The sequence below is a fragment of the Lontra canadensis genome, unplaced genomic scaffold, assembly GCF_010015895.1.
Source record: "Lontra canadensis isolate GAN:19392208 unplaced genomic scaffold, GSC_riverotter_1.0 scaffold55, whole genome shotgun sequence".
Taxonomy (NCBI): Eukaryota; Metazoa; Chordata; class Mammalia; order Carnivora; family Mustelidae; genus Lontra; species Lontra canadensis.
Window position 1 is genome coordinate 4,303,677 of NW_022631049.1, and position 25,785 is coordinate 4,329,461.

Genomic DNA, 25,785 nt, shown 5'->3' on the forward strand with positions numbered 1-25,785 from the left:
GTCTTCATTCAGAACTACACACTGATGCTTCCCCAAGACTGTGAGGGAGAGAAGTTCCCTCATCAATACTGAGCTCCCATTAACAACCGTGCGTGACTCTGGAGTCAACTTCCGAATGCCGTTTCTGCTTGTTACCATGGGACCGGAATCATTCTTAAAAAATGATGTCCCAAATCACAAAGGGGCATATGAACAGTCCCTGTGATAGTGTGGTTTAAAAAGCTGTATTTGGTCTTCATCCCTGGTTCCTGAACAGCTTCTAAGACTCTTGGAATTTCCTGGCTAGGAGTAGGAGGAGTGTCCTTCCTCACTCAGAACAAACCCTTCTCAACCATACTTGAGCTTATGCTAATGAATGACTTTTGGGGGCGGGGGGTGCGGGGGAGCCTCTAGATAGATTGAGGAGAGGGCCTGCTGGCCAGAGGAATCAACCATGTGATTAGAGGGCTGGAAGTTTCAGCCCTACTTCCCAACCTCTAGAGTGGGGTGAGGGGCTGAAAGTTGAGTTAATTATCAACAGCCAATGATTTAATCAATCATGCCTACTTAGTGAAACTACCACAAAAACCCCTAATCAGTGAGGTATGGAAAATCCGGAGTTGGTGCTGGGAGAGTGGCACACCCAGACAGGGCCCAGGGGGTCTGAGAGACTGCCCCCTTATCTTGCTCTATTCATTTCTTTTGTTGGCTGATTCTGAGTTGTATCCTTTACCAGTAATAGTAAAGTGCTTTCCTGACTTCTAGAAGGCATTCTAGTAAATTATTAAACTTGAGGAGGGGGTTATGGGAACCCCTGATCCACAGTGAGTCAGAATTACAGACGAACCAGGACTTGCTTCTGAAGTGGGGTGGTCTTGTGGAAGTGAGCCCTTAATCTGCGTGGTCTGTGCTAACTCCTGCGAGTTGGTGTTACAGTTGAATTGAATTGTAGGACACCTAGTTGGCTTCCAGAGCCTTGGGGGAAAACTCCCACACATTTGGTATGGGAAGTGTTGTGAGTAAAAACAGTTGCACTCCTATCAGAGATAAATCATACATCCTACTAAAGTCCGTAGTCTAACACCCTACTCTATAATGCTCTGGGGACCTCCCCGACCTCTTAACTTTCTTCTCTACAACCTAGCTACAGTGATCTCTTATAGCTTGGCCCACATCATGCCACAGGGCCTTTGTATGTGCTTTCTCTCTCCTGGACCACTCCCTCCACTCCAGTCACAAAGTTACCTCTGCCCCAAGGACTTTGGATTCAAGACTGCAGACCTGTGCTGGCCACACTCACTGGTTTCTCACTTCATTCCTCACTTACCTCAAACTGGTCTACCTTTTCTGGGTGGTCTTGTAATTCCATATTTTGGAGACAAGTTGCAGTCTGTTGAAATAAATTCTTCAAAGTAATTATTTCTTTTGTGAAAGAATGTCTTTCTTGGATTTCATTCTCCATCAATTCCTTATTTTCTTGAGCTTTCTGGAAAAGCCTAACATATAACATCAAAATAAAATTCTTTATCCTGCTCTCTTGTGAGATAGTTTCATTTCAACAATTAACACAATGTCTGAAAAGTTCACAAAAGATCTTTTTCCTGAGCAAAAAGTACCATTTTCCATGATTTCGTTACTACATACACAAACATATACCAAATTCTATCACTCAATCAAAAACCTCTCTAAACTTCCATCTCAAAATATCCTCTTTTCACACTTTACATTCCAATTGCTCTCTCCATCCTACTTTTCTCCATGTGATCCTTGAGTTCAACTGAGTATGACATAGAGGGGAGAATGGAGTCACTGGTGGGCTTCTGGGGACAGATGACCCCATTAGCATTTTTATCTCAGCTGACCCCATTTGCTGTGGATGTAGCCACCTTATTAGTAGGGATGTTTAAGAGGTACTTTTCCTGAGAGCTATTTGGTAAGTATTTCTAGCTGTAAATATATTGTACCTTTGACCCAGTCATCCGACTTCTTGGCCTCTTTCTCAAAGTATTAATCACAGATGCAGAAATTCTAGCATAAAAATCTTCACTACAGTGTTTTACAAAAGTGAAAAAAAATTAGATATAATTTAAAGGTTTTATGTTAGGGTTAAATTATGGGATAGTCACATGTGAAATATGACAGAGTTATGTTTTAAGGAACATTTAATGACATAGGCAAATTAACATGATATGCTGATAAATCATTTAGCAAACAAAACAGTAGAGCATTATGGCCATAATTTGTTTAAAAATACAATCATAGTAAAAAAGATGAGGAATGACTGGTAGTGATTATTGCTGAGTGGTAAAATTAAAGGGGGGTTATATTAATCTTTATAATTTTCTACATTCCTGAACATCCTATAGGGTATCTATATTACTAAAATAGAAAAGTAGCAAATATTAACAAAATTCAAAGGATATTCATCCTCGGTAATACCGAGATGGAGACTATGCGTTTCTTTTTATTATTATTAATCTTGTCCATCACCCCCCCAACCAACTTTTTCGAGTCTAGTTGACACACAACATTACATTCGTTTCTGGTGTACAGTCTAGTGATTTGACACTTTTATACATTATTCTATGCTCACCACAAGTATAGCTACCATCTGTCCCATTACATCGCATTACAATTCTCTATATTCCTAATGATCTGCTTTTTATTCCCATGATTTACTCATTCTGTAACTGAAGGCCTGTATCTCCCACTTCCCTTCACCCATTTTGCCCATCCACTTCCATCACTCCCCTCCAGTTCTGCTTTTTGTTGGTTTATTAATTTTTTTTTGAGATCTAATTTATGAGTGGAATCAAACGGTATTTGTCTTTCTCAGATTGACTTCTTTCACTTTATATAATACCCTCTAGGTCCATCCATATTGTCTCAAGTGGCAATGATCTCATCCTTTTCTGTGGCTGTGTAATATTTTATTGGGTACATATACCATATTTTCCTTATTCTTTTGTCTACTGATGCATACTTTGGTTGCTTCTGTGTCTTGGCTATTCTAAATAATGCTGCAATAAACACAGGGGTGCATGTATCTTTCAAGGTAGCATTTTCATTCCCGCTGGGCAAATACCCAATAGTGGAATTATCAGAGCATACAATATTTCTATTTTTAATTTTGTGAGGGACCTCCATAGTGTTTTTCCACAGGGGATGTACCATTCCAACCTTTTTTATACTTTTCTGCGTTAACCCAATTCTATGGTATCATTTGTCATTATGCTTTATTTTTACATTTTCAAAATTCAGTATTCTCTAAATATTAAGCCTAGGGGCTCCTGGGTGGCTCAGTGGGTAAAGCCTCTGCCTTGGGCTTAGGTCATGATCTCAGGGTCCTGGGATGGAGCCCCAATCGGGCTCTCTGCCCAGCAGGGAACCTGCTCCCCACCACATCTCTGCCTGCCCCTCTGTCTACTTGAGATCTCTGTCTGTCAAATAAATAAATATTTTTTTTTAAAAATTAAGCCTGAATTATTAGGCACGTTTCCTTAATAGTTTTTCACAAGTCTTACTTGTTGCATCGTTCCTGCATTGATGTAATCTCTTGAAATGCTGGAATCATTTCTATAGCCTCTAAGCTTTTGGGAGCATTCTGGATACTTCTCATGCGCTCAAGAAGTAAGGTCAGTAACAGCTGCTGCTTCTCCACATTTTCTTGGTAGCGGCATAAAGAATCTTGCAGCTCACAGAGCTCTTCTGTAGTGGCTGCCTCTTTGGTTTTTGAAATTTCAGGCAGATCCTCTTGAAGACGATCCAAAATAATTGCTTCTCGTTCAATCTAATTCAATAAACAAAAAAGAGAACTGACTTAATGAAGATGCACTCTGACCATTTCAGGAGCTGAAACAGACCTTGGCAATCATCATTTTTGTATCCTGGCTGCTCAAAGGGTTCCTAATACCATATCCTCGCTCAAAGTAGTGTCTGTCTTCCTCGAGCTGGGAATCTTATTCCTGCAGCATTGGAATCCCAGAGTTCCCATCCCAGCTGCAGATCTGCGATTAAAATGAAGTACTGCAGTCCTGAGCTGAAGGAAACACTGTTGAATAGTTTCATAAATAATTTCCTTCTCCTTCAGATTTCAGTTGCAGAAAGCAGTGATTTCTCCTGAGATATCTATAAGCCAGAATGAGACCCCCAAAACTGCAACTCCTATATGAGGTTGGACAACTGCCAGACCATGTTTCTACAGGTATTTTTTCTTCTACATCCTATTCCTGTATGCTCAAAAAGGTAAGTCCGGTACTTCCTCATTACTCGAACACCTACACCAAAGGGAAAACAGTCCTAACTAATCATGTATTTGTCAACATGACAATGTGCAGAACCCGGAAACACGTAACGTTGCGCATCTGCAAAATGGAGTTGTACCACCCTTGACCCCAGAATGAAGTCACAGAAAGGCGGATCCCTCTAACGCACTTCTTCAAACCCCATAGCCCTCACCCTAGTTGTACCATACATTTACCAAATTCTGCCCTCGCACTGTCAGCTCTCCTGCTCTAATGTTCAAACTGAGTCAGCTACCTTGCAATCTTGACATTATGAAATATCACACTGGCCAACTAATTTATTCAACACGAATGAAAACGATAAATGAAAATCTGGATCCAAAGGGTAGAAAATAAAATCTAACAGAATTTAGGAATTCCAGCATACATTAAGTTTCCAGGGGCTCAGTGGTCGAGGGCATGCCAGAATTCCATAACGTAAGGATCAAGTTGTTCAATCCTACACATCTACCATTAAGAAAGAGCCCCAGCATGGGAGGTCCTCATTGGGATTTGGTGGACAGTCTAGGCTATCTGGAGAATACTGCTCAGATGCACTTATCAGAATGCTGCCAGTGTTTGAGGGAGGTCTGCAGCAGGGTCAGGCGCTGATATAAGCTGCCCGGCCACTTGGGCCATATGATCCAGCTGAGCCACCTATCACTAGAATACATGGGTATAGACAATCCATCTCCGAAAGACCTAGTTACGGAATGTATGCTTTCCATCTCCTCAAACCACATTCAGTTGGATTAGAAGCGCTAGTTCTTAGGCAGGCAGCTTAACTTCCACTGGGGAATAAGATAAAAGGGTTCCACTGGCTTGTTTTGCAACCTCCCTGCCAGAGAACCTGTAAGCAAAGAAAGGAACTGCTGTTATTGTCAGAGATAATTGTACACCTAGGGTTTCTGCTATACATCAGGGTTGAAAGAAACATGTCTGTAACACAGAACTTAATGGAGCATCTCCTGGTGCTTCTGTGCCATGACAACCATAAAGGAGCCACCATGGCAAACCATGACCCAGGAAGAGTAAAGCCTCGAAAGGTTCTGTCCTTTCTCAGTCCAGTACTCCTCTTTCCCCACCCCTGTTCCCTGAGATCACTTGCCAAAATAAACTACCTGCCCACGAGCCCCATCTCAGGCTCTGCTGTCTGATGTAAGTTGGTAAGTAATTAGGGAGAGGCATAATTAGGACAATTTTACTCAAAAGCCAGATAATACTTCAACTTATGACAGATAACCAAATCCAACCCCGTATTACTCAGGAGTGAAGAGAAATGAACTACTGATACAAACAGCAACAGGTATGCATCTCCCACACACGATGCTTAGTGAAAAGATGCCAAACCCAAAAGGCACAAACTCTTCAAGTCCATTTATATGACATTCTGGAAATGGCAAGACAGAGGAATGGATGCCAGGGGGTGGAGGTGATAGAAGGGGCTGATTACAGAGGGGCACAAGAGAACTTTTGGAGGTGATGAAATGTTCGAAATCCTCATTTAGATTCATTGGTGATCATGTGACTGTGTTCATCAAAACTCAACCAACTTTATGCTAAAGAGGATGAAAACAGCTCCCAAGTCAGTAAAACAGTTTCTACAAAAATTGTGCATTCATTCTTCTTCTAGAAGAGACTCTGTAGCCCCTGAATTATTTCCCTTGGACACAGAATTCTAATAATATGGCTATAAAACTTTTAGGTTCACAGTCACTCACAGAGTCTGGAAAGGGAAAAGGAGCCATAGTAGCACCACAAGTAAACAGAGTGAAGGAGACTGATGACCCCATAACCAGCACTAGTAAAAGTCCTTTGAACTTTGGTACATGCTGAAGAAGTTAGCCTTATGCCTCCAATTATCCATGAAAGCATGACTTTATTCCAGCCCATCATGATCACTGAAACAAAACTGAGAACTCTGAATAACCAGAGATGAATAATTAAATCAAGCAGATTCCGTGTAAGAAAACAGGAAGGTAAAATTTTAGGGGGAAAAGAAGGTAAATCAAAATTTCAATGTATATTTTAAGTCGTAAGTTTAAATACAACATTTAAGTTTCTGAAAATCTACTCATACAAAACCTTTATCCCATAAAGATACTGGATTATTCTATTACTATCCACATCTTAAAAAAAGAAATCCATTCTGTCACATCCAGAAGCACCAACCATGCTAACGGGATCTCGCATGTACAGGTGTTTAGATGATATCATTTTTATTAAACGGATACAAGCTACTCCTACAACAATTCAGTGCGTGTAAATATCATTTAAGTTGATAGTTTCATCATTAAAAACGCCGGAGCATAGGTCTGACTCCTCCTCTACCACTCACTTGTGCATTTGGGCAACTTACTCAGTCTCACTGTGTCTCACTTTCCTCATCTACAAAATGAGGGTAAAATAAAAATATCTAGCTCACAGGACTGTTGTGAGAATAAATGATAATACGTATAAAGTGCTCAGAACTCTGCGGGACACACACGCATGCACCATGCCCGCCCAGTAAGTGTTACAGTTGCTGTTACTGTTACTACAGGACCATATATTTTGCCTGTGCTACTTGTGGAAAAACACACTCCGCCACCAGATATTGTCAAATGTTTCCATCAACAATTATGAAGTTCTAAATGAACAGGGTCTGAATTAATCAAATATAATTGCAAATGGGTGTACAGCAATAGAGAGGCAATGTAGTAAAATAGAACAAAAGCTTAGATTTAGCCTAGACGTTGGTTTCAACAAGAGCTGTCCCTCAAGAAATATTTACTAACTGCCTGCTAAGTGTAAGACCCTGGTCAGATTCTAAAGTTACAGCAGCGAGCAAAAGAGACGTGGTCCTAGTCTGCAGCCTCAGCTTAATCACTAGCTGGGAGGTCTTGTGCCAACAGATATCTCTCAGTGCCTCAGTATCCCCATCAATAAAATGGTAATAATATTTAACTCCCAAGGGCAATGCAAGGATTTGGTGGCATCCTGTGTGAGCAGCCCCCTTCGGATGGCACACAGCCTACTTCAGGAAACCCATCGACTGTGCCAGTATGAATGGGAAAGAAGAGGCGAGCAGCAGTAATTTACAAAGTATCTTCAAGTTTTAACATTCAAGAGTCTGTTGACTAATCAAACCCTATTAGCACTACCAAAATGATATTCATTTTCAAGAATATCAAGTTGCGGGGCGCCTGGGTGGCTCAGTTGGTTGGGCCTCTGTCTTCAGCTCAGGGTCCTGGGATTGAGCCCCACATCGAGCTCTCTGCTCGGCAGGAAGCCTGCTTCCCCCTCTCTCTGCCTGCCTCTCTGCCTACTTGTGATCTTTCCATCTGTTAAATTAATAAAATCTTACAAAAAATATTTTAAAAAATATCAAATTGCTTTCCTTAATTGAAGTATTTTTATTTTATGTACAAGGAGCTAGCATTAAGGTAGGTATCTTGGATATCTGCTATAAGGTAGGTATCTTAGCTGACCCATTCAAGGAAGTTCACTTAATTCAACTTAATGAAGGCTGTACCCTCCCAGTGCTGATGGAAACACTGGAGGCACAGACTGAGGCCATTATTTCCAGATCAGACCACGCCAGTTTGAGCAGACATGGCAAGACCGAGAACCCTGGCCGAATTTTCTCCAATGGCTCCAGTACAGCTGTTAGTGACCCATCTCGCTCTCTCAGATGCAGTGGGGCAAAAAGAATACCAAATTTTAAGCAGAAAAATATGCTAGTGTTAAACATTTACATCCCAAAGTATGACCTACCTCCAGTCAAGTATTGACTCATTGTATTTCTCTCTTAAGTAAATTTAGCAGGAATTTTGACATGAATAAGGACTTTCATTTAATGTTCTGAGTTGTACTTCATTTATACCTGATCCTTTGAAAAGATTAACGAATACCCTAAGATAATGTTATATGATTTTAACTTTTCTTTCTAAATATATGTGGCTTAAATCCAGAATCATACTTAAATTAACATCTGTGATTGATAGATTATGGAAGTTTTCTTTAAGAGAGTTTTCAGCAAGAGCAACATACATATTTTTAAGTCCATAGTTAACAATTAATTGGAGTAAGTTTCCATAGTTAACCACTGTAGTTAACTTCAAAATTAGCTGGTTATTATGAGTATTACTTAATTCTAACCTTTAGTATTCCATTAAGACAGTCATTTAGGAGGGGTTAACTCAGATGCACAATAGAGATTTTAAAGCCCAAATGAGCAAGTACTTACTTGTAAGTATTACATGATACCAAAAAAAAAAAAAAAAAAAGGCACTATTAAAAGAATTTGAATCATTTCTTGGAGATTATTTTAGTAGGACCTGACCTCTATAACAATTAGGTATTACATATATGTGAAATAAACAAATCATACCAGTTGAGGAATTGTTTTATATAAAAACAAAATAAAGTAACAATTTAAATGACATTTACTAGGAAACTGGCTTGATTGTTGAAAATGAAGCACTTACTTCTTCACTGACAAATTTCCACTCCCACTTCAGTTCTTCGCACCATATCTCCCATTCTTTAGCGGCTTCCAGCAAATTCAACCATTTGTCCCACAAACCTGTCGTGGTTCTGAGCAAACACATGTCATCACTGTCCGTGCACGCAGGTCTCAGGTGTCTGAGGACCTGACGTAGTTTCATTAATTCTTCTTTGTTTGACAGGAGCTTTGACCCCAAAGCCTTAGGAAAGAAAAGGAATAGGAGGGAAAGAACGTCTATTAATTTTTCAGAGACTTATAAACTTCTAAAGATCTTGAACTACTGATGATTTTAAATCATCCAGTAAGTATTCCATGATCTATTTTTTAGTCCTTTTAGAAGTTAATTTGAGACAGAACTACCTATGTATTATTGTGTTGTCCATGAATTTGGAACTAAGGTGACAAAAATGACCCATAAACCAATTCTTCGAAGTAAGAGTTTTGAAAGGTGAACATCCTAAAAGGTCACTGTTATTTTGATATGTCTCATTATTTCACTAGGTTGTTAATTTGCACTATATTAATCAACCACCAATGCATTATTTCGGGTTTTTGTTGTTTCTTTGGGGACAGATGTTAAGCATAGATAATTTAGAATGTTTTCATTCAAATCCTAATAACATAATGCCATAGATTCTAACAGATAAAAATAAACAAATACAAAAATTGCATGGAAAGAATAAGAAGTACCCAGAGTTTAGCCTTATGATAGTTGCATTAAATTCTCTGTAATTGATCCAGCAACATCCAATAAAATAACATGAAAGATGAAGCTTTAGAAAGAGTGATCACTGGGCTCCTGAGTAGCTCAGTCGGTTGAGCATCTCCTCTTTATTTCCACTCAAGTCTTGGTATCAGGGTTCTGAGATCGAACCCTGCCACGGGCTTCCCACTCAGCAGGAGTCTGCTTGAACATCTCTCCCTCTGCTCCCCTCCTATCTACTCACACATGCTTTTTTAAAAATATTTTATTCATTTATTTGACAGAGATCACAAGTAGGCAGAGAGGCAGGCAGAGAGAGAGAGGGAGAAGCAGGCTCCCTGCTGAGCAGAGAGCCTGATGAGGAACTCGATCCCAGGACCCTGAGATCATGACCTGAGCCGAAGGCAGAGGCTTTAACCCACTGAGCCACCCAGGCGCCCCCTTACACACACTCTCTCTCTCAAATTAATTAATTAATGAAGGAAGAAGAAAGAAGAAAGAAGAAAGAAGAAGGAGGAGGAGGAAGAGGAAGAGGAAGAGGAAGAAGAAGAAGAAGAAGAAGAAAGAAGAAAGAAGAAGGAGGAGGAGGAAGAGGAAGAGGAAGAGGAAGAGGAATAAGAAGAAGAAGAAGAAGAAGAAAGAAGAAGAAAGAAGAGGAGGAAGAGGAAGAGGAAGAGGAAGAAGAAGAAGAAGGAAGAAGGAAGAAGGAAGAAGGAAGAAGGAAGAAGGAAGAAGAAGAAAGCAAAAAGAGTAATCACTAAAAACAGTTTGCTACTGGTTTGCTACAGTCCCGTGAATCCGAATGATGAACTCTCTTGAAACCACTGTTTTATGTTTTCCCTTAGTGTGTGGTTTAGGGTATCTTCTTGAGTGCACAACTTAGGTTGAAGATTTTTGTGGGTCACAACAGAGCCACATTCCCTGCTGCCGCCTCTTGCTCCTTCTGCCAATTTTCTGCATACAGTCTTATTAGAGATGTACAAATACTATTACCTTGCTCTGTTCCAAGCACTCTAAAGCTTCTTTGTAAGACGCTGGCAACGGAAACACAGACTGCCCAAGAACTGCCTCCATTTGGTTTAGGTCAGTGCAAATTTTCTCTTTAATTTTTCTGTAGCATTTGTAATTCTCAAGACACCTGTGAAACACAGTTAAGGGGGGAAAAAGTGATATTAAATTTTATTTAGTATAATAAATTCTGGACTTCCCAGAATGAATTCTGAACACTTAATAAAAAACAGAATGAAATTCTCGTTTTGCTATTCAACGTTTTCCAACAAATTTTTATTGACTCTCTCCTTCTCATAGGGACCTGCATAAGACTTTTAACATAAACTTAACGGTGAGGTAAGAGTATTCCCAAAACACTTAAGCTGTAGGGGCGCCTATGTGGCTTCGTGGGTTAAGCGTCTGCCATTGGCTCAGGTCAAGATCCCAGGGTCCTGAGATCGAGTCCTGTGTGGGGTTCCCTGCTCAGTGGGGAGTCTGCTTCTCCTTCTCCCTGCTGGTGCTCTCTCACTCTCAAATAAATGAAAAAAAATCTTAAAAATAAAAAAGTCTAAACTGTACAACTGCATTCTTTAACACTGCTAATGAATTCTTCACTGAAATTCTTGTAGTGAACCATTAATTCAATTTCCACAATTTAACTTAAGGAATTAGTCCTCAAAGTAGGAATTTATCCTAAATCTGATAAAACCTTTGCACAGTAAAATCTTTTTACTTATTAAACTATTAATTAAAATGGCAAATATTGGAATATACTTTTATATATAACAAAAGACATGGTTAAGTAAATTACAACAATCCATTTTATAAAATATTTTATAGCAAATGTAATTACTTTATATGAAGTTTTGTTACAATAAGGAAAAGAGCACATAGAGCAGCATATTTTTATAGAGCTTAATGTTGTGCTATATTTAAGAACACTATGAATAAGACTGTCTGTATAAAACCGATAGTCTAAATCCCTCCCCAAAAATAATTTAAAATCCAGTATCAAATATATTTTTAAAAAATTATTAAAATGTAATAATAAACTAGAAAGGAATTAAGGAGTATTCAGAGGCCCCAAAGTATATCAAAGTGGAAATAGAGAGAAATAAGATGAGCCCTAAGGACAGTTTTTCACTTTGAGGGCATTTGCTGAGTTTCAATTTTATTAACTTCTTCCTGGAATGCTGGGTGCCAGAAGATAAAGACTCAACCCAGGACAGGTATTTAATAGGAAACCCTCTCTGTAAAGATATTTGTAACATATATAACAAAAGACCAACTTCCAGGGGCGCCTGGGTGTCTCAGTGGGTTAAAGCCTCTGCCTTCGGCTCTGGTCATGATCTCAGGGTCCTGGGATAGAGCCCTGCATCGTGCTCTCTGCTCAGCAGGAAGCCTGCTTCCTTTCCTCTCTCTCTGCCTGCTTCTCTGCCTACTTGTGATCTGTCAAATAAATAAATAAAATCTTAAAAAAAAAAAAAAAAAAGACCAACTTCCAAAATATAGCCTAAATCTCTACAAGTCAATAAAAAAAAAATATGAGCAACCCAGTAAAAATTAGGCAATGGCTTGAACAGGCATTTTTCAGATGAAATATGAAAGACCAAGAAATACTCAAAAAAGAGGCTCAAATATATTAATAATAATAGAGATGCAGATTAGAACCACAGTGAAATATCACTTCTATCCATCAGACTGGCAAAAATTAAATCTCCCTTGGGGAACCTAGGTGACTCAGTTGGGTAAGCATCGGACTTCAGCTCATGTCATGATCTTGGGGTCCTGTGTTGGAGCCTCGTATCAGGCTCCATTTTCAGCGGGGCATCTGCTTGTCATTCGTGCTCTCTCTCTCTCAAGTAAATAAAACTGTTAGAAAAGAAAATTAGATCCCCTAACATCGGGTACTGGTGAGGATATGCAACAGCTTGAACACAGATTGTTCTTGGAACATTAGTCTAAGTAAAATCATACAGAATTTAAAATGTAAGGTGTACACTCCTGTTGGCCCCACAATCACAATCCTTGGTATATATTCCAGGGAAGCTCTTGAATTTAAAAATGTTCCTATTGGCACCGTTTGTAAATGCAGACTAGAAAAACCCAAACGTCTATCAAATAGCTAGGTGACCGAATTTTGCTATAGACAAGAACGTGAATAAACTTCAGCATCATAATGATGAATTTGAAAAAATGAAGTGACAGAAGAATACACATACATGAAAATGCAGCACATAGTAAAAATATTTTAAAAAGGAAGAAAAATAGTATATAAATAATTGGACATAATGGTTAATTCTGAGAAGAGGAAAGGACCACACAAGAGAATTCAAAAGTCATGACGTTTACCTTTGAACTTTTGGGTACAAAGCTCTTTGTTTGATCATTATTCTTTATATCTTATGCAGACTTTTATAAACATTCTGTTGTACATACTAAATATTAAATACAAGTAAAATAAATATAATATTTGCTATGGTCTTCTGCAGATAATGATTTTTAGGCAGCGGCTTAACCCACTGAGCCACCCAGGCACCCCCTGCAGATAATGATTTTTAAATGTTTCCATATTTTCCAAGTTATTTCCTTCTTTTTATTTTAATTTATTTTATTTTAGATTTTATTTATTTGAGAGAAGGGGGGAGGATCAGAGGGAGAAGCAGACTCCCTGCAGAGCAGGGAGCCCGGTCCAGGACTCGATCCTGGAACCCCAGGATCATGACCTGAGCCAAAGGCAGTCATCCCAACCAACTGAGCCACCCAGGCACCCCCCCCTAAATTATTTCTAATGTGTACATGCTAATTAAAAAAAAATCTTAATTTTGTTCTTGAAGCATTACCTTTAGGAAGAAGTACCTACCTTTCTAGTTCACTTTCCTTTACTTTGGCTGCCTCCATCACGGCTGAATCCTTAGAAAGTAATTCCTGCATAGTACCCTGGAGTTGTTGTTGGGCTTCAGGGCTGGATATAGTCCCCAGCTTCTCAGTGAGGTCCTGGATGTCTGCGATTGTGGATTGCAATTCCTCTTGTTTCCAGCCAGGCATCTCCAGTGGTGCTTTTGGATTATCAAGATCTACTTTATGGGATGCAACAATGGCTTCACGGGCAGTCAAGATCCCCATTGCCCTGATGACTGCCTCATTATAATGTGTTATACTTTCACAAGCATCATTCAAAACATCCTGGTGAATAGGAGATTAAATGTTGCAACAAAGCTGTCAAACTTTGAGGATTTTTATCATTCTTGAGTTTTTATAGGCATTCATAATATGTCTGGGTCTTATAAGGGTTAGCATCTCCAACTTTTAGTTTGACAATATTGGACTAGTATTTTTGCTTGCATAAAGAAAAATTATTTCTAGATTTGCTAAGAAATCTGTCCTAAATTCAAAAATACATCTCATGAATCATGTCTGACAATATATATCCCTGTCCTAGAACTCTTATATTACACAATGAATTAAATAAAACAACGGGATATATTTAATGTATATAACTTTAACAAATGTTGTTGGGAGGGGGAATTAAAGAAAACACACACAAAAAAAACCCAGATTTCTTGTGTTTTTATTTTTAGTTTTTTAAAACTGTATTTATTTATTTTAAGTAATCTCTATACCCAACATGGGACTCAGACTCACAACCCTAAGATCACAACCTGTGCTAAGATCAGGAGTCCGATGTTTAACCAACAAACCACCCAGGTGCCCCACCCATCTTGTGTTTTTAAATAAATGGCTCTGCCACTAACTTTAGTTTTGAGCACATTCCCTAATGTCTCAGACTTTAGCCTTCTCATGGAAATAACAAGTAGCCAAAATAGATAACTTTGAAGGTCCCTTCCAGTTTGGCTCTGATCTATTATTCTGGAGATTTACGTCATAGTTCCTGGAAACTACATTAAAATCAAGTAGAGAAGTACTGACTTTACTCAACATTTGTTAAGTACCAATTTAAAGAACATATTAAGATTCATACTATGACTTGACTTTACAGCACTTAAACCTATCAAAATATTTCAAAAATATTATCTAATAATTCTTTGGATTTCCCCATTCTATAAATTTCATGCAACAATTCTGAAAAACACAGTGAAGGGCATTATACTAAGTATGAGTGTTGCAATAATGCCTAAGCTGTCTATCTTATTATTGTGGAAAAGGAGGGAATTTGTTGGACTCATTCTATAACAGAGGTCAGCAAACTTTTCCAGTAAAGGGTCAGACTGAGTATTTTAGGCTTTACATGCCATCTGGGCTCTCACAACTACTCAACCAGGCTGCTCTTGCAGGAAAGCAGCCATAGACATTCTCCAAAGTAATGAACACAGCAGTGATCCAGTAAAACTTTATTTACAAAATCAAGCACTGTGGGCAGATTTGGCCCATGAGCCTTCATCTGGTGACCCCCACTCTAAAATCAGATCTGGATGCAAATCCTCGTTCTGTTAGTGTTGCAAGAGCTGAGAAAATGTTGATACCCTGAACTTAAATTTCCTTATTTTAAAATAGGGCTATGAATAGCAACCACTTCACAGGGTTGCTGTGAGGATTAAAAACAAAGTACTGAGCACGGTGCCTAGACACTGAAAGTTCTAAATAGAGGGGGAATTATTGTACGTTCTTTTCACTACACCCTATTTCTTCTATTATGCCCCACCCGTTCTAACAAAACAAACAAAACCCAAATTTTGTCTGAGCTCAATAGAGGCTACAAGGGGTATAGAAATAAAGGTGTCACACTCCTCTTTCCCATCTATAACGCACTGACTGTATTAAATGTAAAATGAGTTGGGATCGTAAGTTAGCCTGTTGAAAGTTTTTAAAATGACTCTTCCATGGGGGAATGTTCATGCAGAACCTGGAACTTCTTAAGAAGCATACTAACATACACACATACTAACTAGAATAAAACCTAAAACCATGAAGTAAAAAGAAATGCACTAACTACTGAATTAAGAAAAAAACTTACCGTGCGCATATCAATGCTTGTATTAACCTGTGCGTGAAGATCTTCAAAGTCCCGCAATTTTGTCTCCACTTCACAAGCGTCGGAAGAATTTTCATCTCTTTGCTTCTCAGTAAGGGCCACAGCTTTCATGCCATCCACTTCTGCCTGAACTTGCTCTTGAAACGCTTCGCAATTCTCCTTCTCATTTTGAATATGTTCAATGTCCAAATTTATAAGTAAAGGCTGCTCTAACTGAGACTTTATCTGATTGAAAACACGTAAGGAATTTTCCAGTTTGTCCTGAAAATCCTTTTCATCCATTTCTTGTGGTTGGGATTTCAGGACTCCGTTTTGGAGAATCTTGTGTATCCTGTCATTTTCTTCTGCATACAGCTTTATTTGGAGTATTTCTTTCTCTTTGAATGAGTCATCAAAGGCCTTACTTTCATTTAATTTCTTTATTATCTCTTGACACAAGCACATGGCTTTCTCAATTCTCTGCTTCAAAATTTGAGCACTGAGCAAACTGCTTTCTGGCGATGTAGGGGGCGTTCCTAATACGGCTTCCGCCCTTTTCTTAATTTGCAGATCCACAGCCCTCAATTTATTTAGTGATGCTTGGTATTTGCCATCTTCTGCCATGAAGGTGTCCAGCTGCTTGATTTTTTCTTCAAGTTCCTTCTCTTTTTCAAATACTAGGGCTTGTAACTGGTCGAGCTGGGAACAATCCCAGTTTAGTCCCATGAAGCCGAACACTTCTTTGAGTTTCAGTAGCCCTAGGATACTAGACTGAATACCGGTGATTCGGTCTTTAAGACCGTAGAGCTCCTCTTTAACATCTTCGTTTATGTCTTGAGATAGCAGCAGCTCATTGTGCTGTATGTGGTCAACCTCCTTCTGAAGCACAGAGACCTTTTCATGGAATTCTCTGTAAAAATGTCTCTTCTGCTCTACTTCATTCCATTTATTTTGAATGAATCTTTGCGTTCTGTTGGCTCTTGTCTTAAGATTTTTGAGCTGGTCGTCCAGAAATAATCTTTCGAACACACTTAGATCCTTACAGATGTGCGTTTGCTCCTGAAGGTGGGCTGCGATGACACTCTGTGTGTCCTGCAGTTCCTCCTGAGATCTCGTCAAAGTGGTCTGCTCCTGCTCTAGCTCAGCCTGTGTGGAGGCTGTTCTCATCTTGGGAATTATCAGCGCCTCATTTTCTTGAAGTGAGAGTTGCACCTTCTCTATGACTGCGATTAATCTGTTCCTTTCTTCCAGTTTAAATTCCAATTGCTGTGACCTTTCCGTCGATTTTAAAATTAGCATCTGGTACTGATTCTGTATGTCCTGTAGGATGTGATTTAAATCATTGCTCTCACCTGCCGTAAGGCTGGGAATATTATTTTTGACCTCTTCAACCAATGACTCCACGGCCTGCTGCTTCTCCAGGATGCTGTCGTGGGTCACCTTGCATTTCCTGATCTGTGACAGAATGTCATCGGGGAGAAGGGAAATGGCGGGAGTAAGTTCACCTAGCAGATTCTTGACCCACAGCATAATCTCTTTCATCTTGTTCCTTATTTCGTACTTCTTGATCTGATTTTCCACCTGGGTGTTCAATGGCTCCGAGGCTTCTAATTGCTTCTGCAAGTTATCCACTGCACCTTCCAAAGTATTCTTTTCTTTTTCTCCCCAAATCCTCTTCATCTGAAATTCAGCTCGCCCCTTTAAAACAGAAAATTGATGCTTGATGATCCGGAGTTCAGTGGCCAAGGCAACCATGTGTGCGCTCCCCACTTCTTCTTCTGGAGAGTTCGGCCCAAATTGTAGGCACTGCTGCTGCTGCTGCTGCAGAGAAGAGCCCAGGTCTTGGATCTCGCTCATGAGGAGCATAAACTCCTCGTGCTCCACTGCTTGCTGAGAATACTTCTTCTGAGCCAGCTGTTTCCCCTGCTCCCAGCTGTGGGCAAGCTGCTTGATCTGGCTTTCCAACAACTTCTTATCCATGTCAGTCAGACACTTTGATAAGTTTTCCCATTCGATCTTCATCTTGCTTAAAGAACCTTTCTCTTTTTCGACCGATGCCAGAAATTTTTTAATTTTGTCCAGATAGGTTGCACTGTCTAGGGGTCCCCTAGAAAGAGAAAAACAAACAGAGCTTGTTAATACTTACTACATACCAATATGAGGTTAGAGGTCATTAAAAGAAATGAATTCTTTGAATTCTCAGAAGAGATGATTAGGTCGTCTCTAAGAGCACTCCGTCCTAAAAATAAAAATCAGAATCTAGTTTAGTGCGGCTCTCGATTAGCCTATGACAATGTAGAAAGCTCACCTGTAAGGTATGTTTCATAAAAATGGAGAACCACAGGAAAGGAGTGAAGAGGGAAGGGGAACAATGTCTGTAAAAGGACTTAACTGTGAAGGACTTGCTCAAGGCTGAGTCTAGGACTAAGAAATTACCACAAAATCCAACCAGGTCACTAGTATTTTGCCAACAATAATGACTAAGAGGGTATAATCATCTGGCTAGTGTTTTGAATATAAAATTGTTTCCTCAAAAGGACATCACTGGAAGTAAACCACATTAAGGCAAAACTATAACATCAACCTTTTTATGATGGGAAAGTATTTACACAGTAAGATTCTATCTACAACCATTTGCTATTATTTTCTTTTCTTTTTTTTTTTTTTAAAGATTTTATTTATTTATTTGACACAGAGAGATCACAAGCAGGCAGAGAGGCAGGCAGAGAGAGAGAGGGAAGCAGGTTCCCTGCTGAGCAGAGAGCCCGATGTGGGACTCGATCCTAGGACCCTGAGATCATGACCTGAGCCGAAGGCAGCGGCTTAACCCACTGAGCCACCCAGGCGCCCTGCTATTATTTTCAAAGCCAAAAGGAATATATATATATATATATATATATATATATATATCATTAGGATAGATATATATTCAGTATGTTCAAACTATTTAAGCCAATTATGCTGATACTCAGCAACTACAAACATAGAATATATCTTTCCACCCCCACAGTTTAGGATAAACTCTTGACAAAAAGAGTGCTGAATTCCATAGAATTTAAATCTATTGGGCAGAATTTCCTGTGAATTGTTTAATAAATTTGTAAAATGAATATGATTTAATTGTACAATCAATACAAATCATATAAAATTTATTGCACAAAATGGACAATTTTCTTCCATGGCTCCCATATGGAATTAATTTCAGACTGTAGTATTAAAATCATAATATCCTTTCACAGTATAAATTCTTAAAACTCAGGGCCTCTCTGTGGTAGTGCAGCCTATGCTTGACTAAAAAAAATGCAGGTCCTCAATCCTTTTTTTTTTTTAATATTTATTTTATTTTAGAGAGAGAGAGAGCACACACATAGGATGGGGTTGGGGGGAGTGGGGGGTGAACAGGGGACAGACGGTGAGAAATCCTGAAGCAGACACCAACTCCCAGCTGAGTGCAAAACCTGTTTCGGGCTGAATCCCCAGAACCCTGAGATCATGACCCAAGCAGAAACCGAGAGCTATACGCTCAACAACAAAGCCACCCAGGTGCCCCACAAGTCCTAAATTCTTATACTTACACTTTTAGACTTTCCTTCTCTGTCAACAAGGCTTTCACTGAGGTTTCAACTGAAGCAAGGTGCTCCTGAAAATCATTAAGGAGATAATACTGGCTTTCTTTATTTTTCTTCAAAGTCCTAAGTGCCTGAAGCAGATGGTCCAAGTGGTGCACGGAATGTCCTGCGTTGTGAAGAACGAAGGCACTTGTTTGAGCTTTATCGAGACACTCAGTTTGTTCTAGTGGCTCAATGGCTGTTTTCTTTGCTTCTAACTGGGCATATAATTCCTAAAAACAAGTCAAGGAAATCAGTAAATACATACTCACTCATTAATATTTTTCTTTCCAATAACACATTCTATCCCAAAAATGGGCTTTAAATATATCATTTGTACACACAGAAACTAAGGTGCTGACACTTAAAAGCTTTTTTCCACTAGACTCATGTTAAAATCTAGACTGAAACTCAGAACTGGTCTAGGATTTAATAGCAATTAGATCTCCCTATTGTGTTAAAAGGCTCTTCAATGTCTACAGGAAGACTTATCATATTTTTAGATTGTTCTAGATTTATATGCACTCCATTTATATACATCCTTTATGTATATCTTATTTTTATTATTCACATACATCACCCCCTCTTTCCCATTTTAAATACATGTTTACAGTCATGTAAACTCAGCTAGAATTGTGGGGTCATTTTTTTAAAAACATGACCATGTATTGGACTTTTAAGATTACACAGCTATAAATATATAAATATATAAACATAGCTATGTAAGCACAGCTGTAAAATGAAGGAGTACCCCATAATGTTGATAATCAGGAAAAGTAAACTTGTCAGAATCTGAAGAACACATCTGACAAGGAAGAGGAATGATAAGTCAAAATTTCCAAATTCTGTTACTGAATAAGTAAGTTTTTAGGAACTTCATGAAAAAAGACTAATGTTCATTAAACTCTTCCACTTTTTAAATGGAAAGATTTATACAACTTACTGATTAGTACATAATTATATAGTTACCAAAATGATCATCAGGCAAAGGTTAAATGAGACTTTTCATTCTGTGCAAGTAAGTTTCTGGTAATTAAAATATATTGTATTGCACTGGATAAATGATGCAATCATGTTGTCAGTGTTTTTCTTGTTTCCATACCTCTATCTCCTTTAATTGTTCATTTCTTAATATAACATCTAATTCTAAAGGTTGATTTTGCAGCTCATTGACTTTGTGCTCATCTTCAGTGTTTTTCATGCTTTCTTGAACATCCAGAGAAAGTTGTTTTGACAAAACCACTTCTACAGTTGAATTCTGAAAACATAAAAAGATTAATTGCTGAATAGTCTACCTTACAAATAAATAATTTTTCTTTCTCTTGGTGAAAACATTCCAGTTCCTTCTATTTACTCAGATTAAAGACTTTTCAAAAGTATCATTGGGCATTATCAAAGATGATTTTTCCATACAATATTTAATTGCCTTTATTGGTATCCCACCAAAAAAAAAAAAACAAACAAACAAAAAAAAACCCCTTTTTGGCAAGATAGTATAGGATCTATGATTATGTTGTGAGGCATAATCTAGTCATAAGGAAAGAAAATAGAGAAAAAACAAAAGTTCCAAAGTTTATGCTTAGTATTCACTGCGATGCAGAGGACAGGGCAAATAAGAGGCGTTCAACGTTACTATTGATAGTTTAAAGTAAGTGGACAAATGGCAGAAACACCAAGATTTCATGGTATTAAGAATGAATTATGCCTTACAACAATTCATAGGAAGAACTCCAAGTTGGGTAAGGCAGGTTATACAGGTAGTGACGTGATCTTTTCTGAAAGCCACAAGAACTTGACTATCTCATAGGGTACACAGAGACTGCACCTGCATTCACTGATTCATTCTTTGGACAAATATTTGTTGAGTACATGCATGAACCAGGAGCCATGTCCAAAATACTAAAAAAGATTTCCGATATTTTGTGAAGGTATTAGTTTTTATTTTCCAGTTGCTACATAAATGAAATACCATTTGATTTTCTGTCAAATACGTTCATGTTAGTAACATCGGTAGCAAGTCTGTGAATAAGACGTGTCCACCTCCCCCACCAAGGTAGAAACTGTTGTACAAATGCTACATGGATAGCACTACAGACTGTTAACAGTAAGGGTAACTGAGTAAGAGATACATGCAAACTTTCTGTACCATCTCTGCAACTTTTCCATCAATGTAAAACTACCCTAAAGTTAAAAGATTATATAAATGAAACAGATGTACGGAGGTGTATGTATCTGGAGCTTCACTGAAACTAACTGGTAAGAAAATTCAGCTGACCAGTGTTAACTGATCTCAACATAGTTGGCACTTAGCACAAGTCACTTCTTTAAAAGGCTACAAAGGATTAAAATGATTCTATACCTTTCCTCCATTCCCAACAATTTATTTATGCAAGGCTATAGCTAAAAACCTACAGGAAGACAGCATCTCAGGAGGAAGGATCCAGGAAGAGAGCAAGAGGGGGGTTACACCACAGGCTCCAGCAGCCTATGGGGGATCCTTGCCAGGAGCCACAATCACTGGGGATGGACGCGTGCCTCCCACTTGATTTGATGGTTATTGTTCCTTATAGTACCCCCCCCCATCTACCTACAGAATAAGAAAGAGGGCCTGAGGTAAAGGCTGAGGCATTAGACCCTAGGAAGACTTTACTTAGGATTAATCATCTACTAAGAATTCAGAGCCCTTGGTCTATCTTACCTCATAAACCACTGACTTGAGGACTAGCAACAATTTGCCACTTGTAATCTGCCTTTCGTGGTCATTCATGGTCAGAGAGAGCATTCTGAAAACCTGAAATCACCCCAAAACACCACTTGTTTACCACCTCCAAAAGCCATGTGTCTCCCTTGGCAGAAAATCCAACAGAGTCCCTCAAACGAACATTTCAAATTTAAAAGGTAACATTCCCTTGCGCATGCCAGAGAGGTTGGAACACAGACTCTAGGTCCTGACTGGCTCCTGGAAAGACTCTTTTGAAACCAGTCATCCTCTGCTCAGCACCCTTGACTCTGTTTTATTTTGATTTTGCAATCTCATTTGAACAATTTTATTTTAAATATATGATATTTCAAACATAGTTAGAAGAACAAAATAAAACTTAGTCATTAACCACAATACAGATTTAAGTAATGTAATTTTCCAAATCACAAATACAATTTAAAACTTGATCTTCATCATTCTTTCATCTCTTCCTCCTCAGAAATAACCACTATCCTAAAATACATGCATACATTTTAAAAAAATATTTATTTACTTAAGTAATCTCTACTCCCAACACGGGGCTCAAACTCATGACCCCGAGATTAAGAGTCACACCCTCTTCTGACTGAGCTGCCCAAGCGCCCCACACATGCATTTTTATACTTTTACTACATATATTAGTATCCATACAGTATTGTCTAATATATTTTAATTCTTATAAAACTGGAATCATGTATTATCATTTTATAACTTGTTTTCCTTCTTCCACTAGGCAGTATGTTTTGGGGTTTATTCATGGAGACAGATACAAATCTGGTACAGTCATTTTAGCTTTGTAGACTGTTCTCCTGTCTGCATGAACACGACTTATTTATCTGTAGGCTTCTGTGAATGTAGTATTATTCCCAGTTGTTCTTATTAGAGATATTGGTCTGATAAACACCTTCGAATAGGTCCTTTTGCACATCTCTGTGAGTTTCTTTGGGATATTTCTAGAACTAAAATTATTCCTTTTGATTATCAATAGGTGTTGATTTGTTCTGAATTATAGTTTTTACTCCCATCAGCATGGTAAAAGAATTCAAAATTTTCCCTAATCCTCTTTGATATTTGGTGCTAACGGACTTTAATTTCTACCAATATATTGGATGTGAAATTGATACCATTGTTGTTTTACTGAATTTCTCCAGCTGCTAAAAGACTGAGCTACTCTCCTAGAAGAAAACATGGGCAGTAAGCTCTGACATAGGTCTTAGCAATATTTTTTTTGACCAGTCTCCTCAGGCAAAGGCAACAAAAACTAAAACAAACGGGACTACATCAAACTAAAAAGTTGTTGCACAGCTAATGAAATCATCAACAAGACAAAAAGGCAACCAACTGAATGGGAGAAGATATTTGCAAGTCATATACCTGATAACAGATTAACAGCCAAAATATACATGGAACTTATACCATTTATTATTTAAAAAAAACAAACAACCTGATTAAAAAATGGGCAGAGGACTTGAATGCATTTTTTTTTTCCAAAGAAGACATACAGATGGCCAACAAGCAAATGATAGAAATTCACCATCACTACTAATCGGGGAAATGCAAATCAAAATCAAAATCACCATATTAGGGGCACCTGGGTGGCTCAGTATGTTAAAGCCTCTGCCTTCATCTCAGGTCATGATCCCAGGGTCCTGGTCCTGGTCTCTGCTTGGTGGGGAGCCTGCTTCCTCCTCTTTCTCTCTGCCTGCCTCTCTGCCTACTTGTGATCTCTGTCTGTCAAATAAATAAATAAAATCTTTAAAAAAAAATCACCATATTACTTGGCCATCAAAAAAACCCCGAAATCTTTGCAATGATGTGGATGGAACTAGAGATGGTATTATGCTAAGCAGAATAAGTAGATCAGAGAAAGACAATTATCATATAATTTCACTCATATGTGGAATTTAAGAAGCAAAACAGAGGATTATAGGGGAAGGGAGGGAAACATAAAATAAGATGAAATCAGAGAGGGAGATACACCATAAGAGACTCTTAACTCTAGGAAACAAACAGGGTTGCTGGAGGGGAAGTGGGTGGCAGGAAGAGGTAACTGCGTGATGGGCATTAAGGAGGGCACGTGATATGAATCACTGAACTCTACCTCTGAAACTAAGAATACACTATATGTTAATTAATTGAATTTAAATAAAAGTAAATTTTTTTAAAAACCACCATGAGAGGGGTGCCCGGGTGGCTCAGTTGGTTAAGCGGCTGCCTTCAGCTTGGGTCATGATTCCAGGGTCCTGGGATCGAGCCCCACATCAGGCTCCCTGCTCAGCGGAGAGCCTGCTTCTCTCTCCCCCTCTCCCTGACACTCTGCTTACTTGTGCTCTCTAACTCTATGTCAAATAAACAAATAAAATATTTAAAAAAAACAAAACAAAACAAAACAAACAAACAAAAAACCCACCATGAGAGGGGCGCTTGGGTGGCTCAGAAGGTTGAGCCTCTGCCTTGGGCTCAGGTCATGGTCTCAGGTTCCTGGGATTGACCCCACATCAGGCTCTCTGCTCAGCGGGGAGCCTGCTTTCCCCCTCTTTCTCTGCCTGCCTCTCTGCCTACTTGTGATCTCTGTCTGTCAAATAAATAAATAAAATCTTTAAAAGAAAAAAAACACCATGAGATATCACCTTACACCTGGCAGACTGGCTATTACTAAAAAGGCAAAAAATAACAAGTGTCGGTGAGAATGTGGAGAAAAGGGAACCCTCATACACTACTGACAGGAATGTAAACTGGCTTAGCTCCTACGGAAAACATTATGAACGTTCCTCAAAAAAATAAAAGTAAAAATACCATACAATCCAACAATTCCACTTTTGCGTATTTATCCAAAGAAAACAAAGGCACCAATTTGATGAGATACATGTCTCCCTATGCTCATTTCAGTGTTATTTACAACAGCCAAGATATGGTAGCCACCAAAGTGTCCCTCAGTAGATATACGGATAAAGATAGTGTAGCGTATATATACAATGGAATATTGCTCAGTCATAAGAAAGAATAAAATCTTGCCATTTTAACAACATGGGTGGACCTTCAGGGTATTAAGCTAAGTGAAACAAGTCAGACAGATAAAGCAAATACTGTATCACTTCACTCATACATGGAATCTAAAAGAACAAAACAGAGGGGTACCTGGGTGGCTCTGTTTATAGAGCATGCGACTTTTGAATTGGGGTTGAGTGTTAAGCCCCACGCTGGGCACAGAGCTTACTTAATTTAAAAAAGGGGGGGCAAAAATTTAAAAAACCAGGGGTATCTGTGTGGCTCAGTCAGTTAAGTGTCTGCCTTCGGCTCAGGTTGTGATCTTGGGGTACTGGGTTGAGGCCAGGTAAATAGGCTCCCTGCTCAGCAGGGAGTCTGCTTCTCCCTTTCCCTCTGCATCCCTCCACCCCCGCTCATGCTCTCTCTCTCTCTCTCTTACTATGTCTCTCTTAAGTGGACAGATAAAATCTTTAAAAACAAAACAACAAAGAGAAAAAGACTCATAGATACTGCTTGTTACCAGAGTCAGGAGGGCTTGGAGGGTTGGGTGAAAGAGATAAAGGGGATTAAGAGGTACTAATTTCCAGTTATAAAATAAGTAAGTCATGGGGATGTAATGTGCAGTATATAGAACATAGTCAATAATATTGTAACAACTTTGTATGGTGACAGATGATAACCAGACTTACCCTGGGAATCATTTCATGATGTATAAAAATATCAAATCACAATAATGTACACAAGAAACTAAAAGGATATTGTATGCCAATTATACTTAAAGAAAAAAAAAAAAGACTGAGCTACTCTCATGTTCATTGGCCATATGAGTCTTACCTTCTATGAATTACTTTTGCATATCTGTTGTCTATTTTTTACTGGGTTGATTTGTGATTTTTGGTGTTTATTTTCATATTCTGGATACTAATCTCCTAATAGTTTTATTCACTGCAATTATTATCTTCCAGTAGATTGCCTTTAAACTTTATATGTGATATCTTTGTTGAACAAGAGTTTAATGTTTTTGGTTTTTTTT

At 38.6% G+C, this 25,785-nt stretch overlaps 1 protein-coding gene and 1 pseudogene across 1 annotated transcript in view; both read right to left on the reverse strand.

Moving 5' to 3' along the window:
- The window catches only part of SYNE2 (spectrin repeat containing nuclear envelope protein 2), a 332,142-nt gene that overhangs the window by 132,400 nt on the left and 173,957 nt on the right, over positions 1 to 25,785 (reverse strand). The window contains 8 exon segments of the mRNA XM_032875225.1: positions 1,307 to 1,475; positions 3,504 to 3,769; positions 8,732 to 8,950; positions 10,448 to 10,592; positions 13,308 to 13,630; positions 15,420 to 17,523; positions 18,992 to 19,257; positions 20,127 to 20,282. Coding sequence (XP_032731116.1) covers positions 1,307 to 1,475; positions 3,504 to 3,769; positions 8,732 to 8,950; positions 10,448 to 10,592; positions 13,308 to 13,630; positions 15,420 to 17,523; positions 18,992 to 19,257; positions 20,127 to 20,282 — 3,648 coding nt within the window.
- On the reverse strand, positions 7,751 to 7,922 carry LOC116878056 (annotated as a pseudogene).